We start from the raw sequence: 7,500 nt of genomic DNA, 5'->3' as shown, positions 1-7,500 counted from the left end.
TTAACACAAAAAAACACCCTTTCAGAGTGGGCTGTAAATGAATCTTATTGCGTTAACTGCCTTCCTGTAGGTTTATGCATTCTCTGTGTAAAAATGATAACATTCCTATGTGGGGAAAGCCCCGTTGCCGCATAACAAAGGAAATTGCTATCCACCTTACACGAATCATTACTTAACCGATAATATAACGATTAAACGTTTCTATTTAATCATTAACCAGCGAGAATGAGAATGAGAATGAGAATGGATGTTTTTTTACAGGGAACATAAACGAAAAATCTAACAATGCTGCCCAGTAACTTTCAATCAAGTCCAGCTACCATTACGTGAACACTGTCACGTGATGACTTCAAACTTCGCAGCGTTAAAGCAATCGTAGCCAAGTGGCGGGGTTTGTAACGTTAATTTACCGCTGTAAACAACTGAAGTGCTTAGTTTGCTGTTCTAGCTGGTTCAATTGTAGAAATAGTGCGCAAAGCGATCGCACTTAACATATTGAATATATTGAATTAGACTACATTCCTTATATTCTTTAGACAGCGCACACATGAGATATATCGTCGTCACAGTGCTTGACTTGATTGAAAGTTACTGGGCAGCATTGTTAGATTTTTCGTTTCTGTTCCCTTTGAAAAAAAACATCCATTCTCATTCTCATTCTCGCTGGTTAATAATTAAATAGAAACGGTTAATCGTTATATTATTGGTTAAATATAAACTTCGTTTAATAAAGTCCAGTCCAGGGTCCAGTCCAGAGTCCAGTCCAAAGTCCAGTCCAGAGTCCAGTCCATGTTTTCCAGTTGGCCCGATGGACTGAACCACGTCAAGTTAAGATAAGCCATTTATTAACATCACACCGGACCGTTTGGTGACACACTATACCAGTTCGTGTTTGGAAGATGAACCGATCTTTATTTGCATAGAACGGTTTTAGTTAGTCTCTTCCGTTTTAACAGAAATGACTAGACGATTTAATATCTTCCTAGTTCGTTTACTTTTTGACTGAACCATTTGACAAAAGGCAACACGAGTACTTGTATTTAGGCTGCATCATTTCTAACTCATTTAGTCTCTTCTGCACTACGCCAATGAACCAATTGACATTGCTATATTCCTTTGACAAACTTGGTATTTTTGGCGGTGACGGCCGCCCATACATTTTTAAAAGTTGAATACGCGATATTGAGACCACTTTGGAATGAATCAGATTTTTTCGTTGACAGCCTGTCGGGTGTTCAGCAGTTAAGTATTTCGAGGAATACTGACGCCTGATGGTGAAGATTTAAGGACAGGTTTCCAATAAAGGCACAGATAACCTCGAATGTGTTCGAGAATTTTACCAACGTGATGCGTTGCAGGACTTGGATGTTTTTTACTCGGTTTGCTCCTGTTTTTTCTTTTTCAAATTGGCATTTCCTTTTTCAACGTACCATATGCTTGAAACTTACATAAGTTCAGAGAAAATAAGAAAATTAAGAAGAGCCTAACTGAAAGACTAACTGAAACCGTTTTATGGAAATGAAAATCGGTTCATCTTCCAAACACGAACTAGTATAGTGTGTCAACAAATTAAACGCTCCGGTGAGATGTTACTAAATGGCTTACCTTAACCTAACGTGGTTCAGACCATCGATGTTCAATGTATTTTGAAACGGTTTAACGAAAGGTCAATTAATTGAGTGTAATTACAAATGCTTCATCGAAACAAAAAATGACTCTGAAAGGAACTCATGTGGTACTAGTTTATTCATTATGGCACAGATATGAATCGACCTAAAATGAAATGGTTTCTGCAAAGGACAATGGTTTGCCCTAATGTGAAATGAATTAAAGAAAAAAAAAACGCAGGTTGTTCTAAGTATTGACAAATTGATTCAATGTAATCTCGTTTACTATGATTCTCAGTTGAGTATAACACTAGGGAAGTGTGGTGACAAAGTTTCAGCGTTAAAGTTACAATTTTGTCAAGGGGCAACTTGCTTCGTTTCCAAGGGTAACTTTTCGGGGTTTGACCTCATTTGATTGATAACGGTCGCCAGTTTTAATTTAACCGCTACCATTTGAAGATTTTGTCGGGCTCATCGCTCGTGACGTCATGGCCCTAAAAAATACTCTCGGAAACGAAGGAAGTTGCCCTTGACAACATGGTAACTTTAACGTGGAAACTTTGTCACCAAACTTCCCTAGTGTCATACTCAAGTGAGAATGGTAGTAACAAGTGGACGATTGATTTAGCGTAATCGCAAATGGCTCAGCAAAACAACAAATTGTCTGAAAAGAGCGCAAATCATACTGTCCTCTGACAAACGAATGGACCTAAAATGAAATGGTTTATGCAAAGGAAAAATGGTTTGCCTCAATGTGAAATAAAGTAGAGAAAAAACAATTGGTTTGGGACGACAACAAATGATTTAACCCTTTGCGTGACATGGAATACGTCGCCGAGCCGCAAAAATCTGAAATGGAACAGTCCATGTGGGGTCTGACGTCAAGATCTGACACCAACTGAAATTTGGCGGGAAAGCATCTTGTTTTCAACCGGGATTTTACGTGCCCTTTGTACATTTCGGTCAGTTTGCTTCTGCTTATTTCCTGTTACAAATATTTAGTGCCTAGCTCTACCAGAGCTGCAATAAATGATAGCCTCCTCAACACTCGAAACGAACGGACTCCCGGCTGTGAAAACCAGTAGATTATCAGGAGTGCAGTGAGCGATACGTTTTCGCACTGTGTAGCGCAGCAAAAAAGACACTGGGATAGTTTTTATTTAAGTTCAACGGAGGGTGTTACGGAAACTAAGACCTCGGGAAACTAAGACCGGGTCTTAGTTCTCGTACTAGGAAAACTAAGACCACTTGTAAACAGTGGAAATTACAGGAAAGAAACCCGGGAAAACTTACCGCTAGTCAGAAATTTGGGCGTTGGATGTGAAATAAAAAATGGTGGTGAAATTTCGAGGCACTTCAAACAGACACAACGCCATGATAAGCTTGAATGTTGCGTGACAGAAAAAAGTGACATTTATTGGCACGGAAACTAACCCTTTGTTAACCCTTTGGTTGTAACAAGGGACCATGGCTTGGTTGTAACCACTAAAAGTGTGATACACGCATTTTTTTGTCAGTACAGATCTTCCAGTTTCAAAACAAGTCCACAATTTAGCCGTAAGTCACGCAATCAATAAACGGATGCACGTAGATGGTCAATTTTATTATGATGCCTGATAGGGGACTGAATAGTTTTACATGTAGGACATAAGTGATTTTCTGTAAGCTTCTCTGCATTTGTGTCACTCACAAGCTTATTTCTCAGCTTATTACAATAAGGCTGTGAAATATTATCTGTTAGGGGTTGGGGGTACATCGCACTATTCTGGTACTTTGACACACTATTTATTAGAAACATTGAAATCAGTATAAACAGAAATAAAACCTGTCATAACAGAATCTATGACTACTTCAGTAGTTCCGTTATAAATTAGAAACTAGCCACTTCCCCCACCCCACCGACATTGTGGACTTACTTTGATACTGGAAGCAGAATAACAAATATGCATCGACAAAATAATTCTTGTACCACATTTTTAGTGGTTACAACCAAAGGGTTAACAGACTGAGTTTATCCTTATTCGAAAGACCCTATCTTTAGTTTCCGTGCCAATAAGTAAGCGTCGACGAATCTCACTGTTAGTTATTTTGTTTTTCTGTCACACAACATGAAAGCGTGTCATGGTAGGTGGGGTAAGTGTCGAAGACAAAATCTTTGCAAGGGAAGAACAAGAAAAATCCTGCAAGGAAGACAAGAGAAAAGTAGCTGTGTTCGTGGTTCTTGAAATAATACTTAAATGCATAAGGGCAACAGAGAACGATTGAAATTACGCATGAAGAACTAACAAATTTAGTTGTAGAAAAAACAGATCTAGTTTGCAGTCGAGAGAGAGGCAAAGAACCAGCATTATTTAAGCCATTCTGGCAGGCGCCGGCTTCTTTAACCTCTCCACTCGTCCCCAACATACCCCCTCCCCTTCCCACTCCGTCGCACCTTCCCTGTGGAGAAATGAATGGTTCCTTACAAACGTTAGCTTAGATTCCCTGTGGTACAAAGAAAGACGAAAGAAAAATTTGAAAAAAACCCTTCCCTGGATCCCGCAACACCCTACCACCAGAAGCTAACATAAACTCCTTCTACCTAACTAGTTTACCAAAAGGGTACAAATGCTGCCGAGGGGGAGGGAGATGTTCAAATTAAACGATGGTTCGTGCGTGGAATCGAAGGGAGATTTTGATAGATCTAGAGCATGGACGGTACAAAGTCTACAAAACGTTCCCCCTCCCCCCCCCCCCCTCCCACCATCCTCCTTCCTCCCTCCACTGGACCACTCGAGAGAAGAAAGAATTCACAGTGACGTCGTCAAATTGTAAAATCAAAATTGCAAGGTCTTCTGAATTTTTATCTAAAGGAGGTTGAAGAAGACCGGGAAATAAATTGTTTTAAAAGTTTTCAGTTCCGTGACGTCTTCCGTTTCGAAAATACAGCATTTTGAATTTTCGGGTTGTTACCTTGCGTGACGTGAGATCACGCAGCTACAGAGTCAAATAACGACTGACAGCACAGCTCAAAACTGCGCCGAGCAGTCAACCACCCAAGTGAACGAATGTGAGAATGATCCTGATATACATATGGAGGACTAGATCACGGAGGGTTGTGAGTACGAATCCCATCTGGGGCTCGGATTTTTCCGAGTTCCAAATGGGTTCTTTTAACATTTCGTTTAGTCCAGATCTGCTAGGAATCTGGGAACTTGGTTCAATGCTACATTCGACATGTCCACGCACATGACCAATCTTTGCAGTGCATCATTCTTTCAGTTACACAATACAAGACGCATAAGAAAATATTTAACGCAGGAAGCGGCCGCGACATTAGTGCACTCTTTTGTCACATGCGGAATAGATTACTGCAATAGCTTATTGTATGGTCTACCCGACTACCAGTCAGCCAAGCTTCAAATGGTCCAAAACTCGGCCGCTAGATTACTTTATAAAAGTAAATTCTGTGACATCACCCCACTATTGATAAAATTTCATTGGCTTCCCATCACCTGCAGGATCAGGTTTAAAACAGAACTTTTAACGTACAAGGCCATAAGTAGCTTAGCTCCGTCCTACATAACTGATCTTATTTCCATTAAAACTGGTGCAAATTACTCTTTGCGATCTGGCAATGAATTACTTTTAAATTTTCCTTTACCTAAGCCTGACCGGCTACACTTGGTGACCGTTCTTTTAGTATGGCTGCTCCTTATGTCTGGAACTCACTTCCCTCTTTCATTGGGAAAGCCACCACAGTTAACAATTTTAAAAGTCAACTTAAAACCTATTAACGTAAATCAGTTTGCCAAACCATACTCAGTTGACAAATTGGTTCCTTTTTCTAATCACAGAATAATTAACTGTTTATCTTTTATGGAAAGAATGAGTCGCCACGGACGGGAGCAGGCCGTGGGAACTGAAGATGTAAAAGTCCCCACGGCCACAGTTCCCACGGCCTGCTCCCGTCTGACCTTGTAGCTCAGTCGGTAGAGCGGCGGAGATCTACCCCGAAGGTCGTGGGTTCAATTCCCACCCTGGTCAGAGTTTTTCTCTATCCTTGGGTGGGCCCATTTCCATCAGTAGGGCTAACGCTCACATGGTTCATATGGGATACAAATCTAGCACTTCACCTTACACTCTATTCGGTTAACTCTGTTTAAAATATAAGTGCTACACGGCCAACGTTTGTATAAACGTAACCTTTCCCTGAATAACTATAGATGAGTATTCATCTGTATGAACTGCGTTTCCCCTGGAAAGCTCGAGTAATTAGCCAGTGTCAAAAATACCATAATACTCTCAAAATTTTGCATATGCATTGTTTTTATCTCTTGGGACTTTCAACGGTGCACGAGAAACTGGAAACAATGCTTATGCCAATGTTTTGGAGGGAAAAACAGAGTATTACGGTATTTTTGATACTCGCTAATTAAATCTGTAAAATACAGACTCACTGCATGCGGGTATGTGACAGTCACACGAACACATCACTATAAAAGAACACTGAAAGATATTGAGCTGATAACAATACCACTCAACGTATACCTAGTAGCTATTGAATAACAACAGATAATTAACATTTAAGTCTAATTATCTAAAAAACATATAATTATCTAAAAAGGACGAAGCAAACTTGGGCATACAACATAACTAAGCAAAAAAATACCGTGACACTCGAGCCGGGTCGTGCAGGCCGTGTAGAGGTCACCTAGTCTAATTGTGACACTGCAGAATATAAGATGCAACGTAAGAAGTATTTTTAACACCCTGTGATCGGAAACCATATAAAAGGCACCCCTTCGCCTCCTCCAAGTGAATGCTAGTTGCGAAGGTTACAAAATTTTAAAGGAATCGCCATGAAAGGCCTCGGTTTTCTTCTGGTGTTTTCCTTGGTCGGATTGAGCGACGCAAACGTTGGAATTGACACAGTCCCTGTTCTTAATGTTACAAAGTATCTTGGACGCTGGTATCAGGTATTACATTAGTCATTTTTACTCTTATCAGTCTACTTAACTGCACTGTACTTTTAAATGAAACAGCAAGTTTATTCTTACCGTGGAACAAAACTAGCTTTATAGAATTTTAAGCTAAGTTTGTCAAACAGCTTTCCATTACTGTACCTTCTTTTCAATTTTTTAACGTCGCATTACGTCTTGATTGGTGTTATGTAACCGCATTCCCTGAAAAGCAATGTGTAAAATTGCTCGCGATGTCTCAGAATTTTTCTCATACAGATGATGCAAGAGTTGTAACGATTTGCAACCAACGCGAGATAAGATGTGGAGTATATTGTTTAATGGTTACACAGTTGTGAGCCTAGTCACAAACAATCGAAGGCACTTGAAACTGTGTGAGGGCGGTAATTATAAATGCCCTGACAACTTTGTCAAATCAAGCTGACTCCTTTATTCTATTGCTGTTGAAAGGTTATTTGTACCAAGTAAAATCCAAGGCAATGTTGGTCATATCGACGTTTTTATTGTGTAACACTCCGGTGTCTGAACCCTTCAGGCCAGGGCTTGGGAAGTTGTTTGTAGTTTTCTTGGGTGGGGTGGGGCGCAAAAAAAGAAAATAACACAAATAGATGGTATTACATGGTCGTGCGGAGATAGGAAATTTCTCTTCAAGTGTTGAAAAAATATTTTTCAAAACGAGAAGAGAAATTTCGTTTCTCCAAGCGGCCATGTAGTGTTCTATTTTGTTATATAAACATCAATGAAATACTAAATTCATTTCACGAAAGGCATCGAACAACAAAAGATATATGCGTATATTGTTATAACACATAACACAACGATTCGTTGGCATTAAGGAAACCCATTTTGTAACTGACATTTTTGCTCTTACGTTTCACCAGATATATGCTGATGCTGTAGTTATAGACACCTTTGAACGTGATGCAGTTTGC

At 39.8% G+C, this 7,500-nt stretch overlaps 1 protein-coding gene across 1 annotated transcript in view; it reads left to right on the top strand.

Annotated features, from left to right (window-relative positions):
- The first annotated feature begins 6,264 nt into the window (after positions 1–6,264).
- The window catches only part of LOC138058031 (outer membrane lipoprotein Blc-like), a 7,922-nt gene continuing 6,686 nt past the window's right edge, over positions 6,265–7,500 (top strand). Inside the window, exons 1-2 of the mRNA XM_068903934.1 lie at positions 6,265–6,565; positions 7,450–7,500. The exon at positions 7,450–7,500 is cut by the window's right edge and continues 13 nt beyond it. Of these exons, the coding sequence (XP_068760035.1) occupies positions 6,449–6,565; positions 7,450–7,500 (168 nt within the window). The 5' untranslated portion in view covers positions 6,265–6,448. The remainder of the gene's footprint in view (positions 6,566–7,449) is intronic.

The sequence above is a fragment of the Montipora capricornis genome, chromosome 7 (assembly GCF_036669925.1).
Source record: "Montipora capricornis isolate CH-2021 chromosome 7, ASM3666992v2, whole genome shotgun sequence".
Classification (NCBI taxonomy): Eukaryota; Metazoa; Cnidaria; class Anthozoa; order Scleractinia; family Acroporidae; genus Montipora; species Montipora capricornis.
The sequence above is the reverse complement of the archived record's forward strand: the minus strand, read 5'-3'. Positions and strand labels throughout refer to the sequence as shown.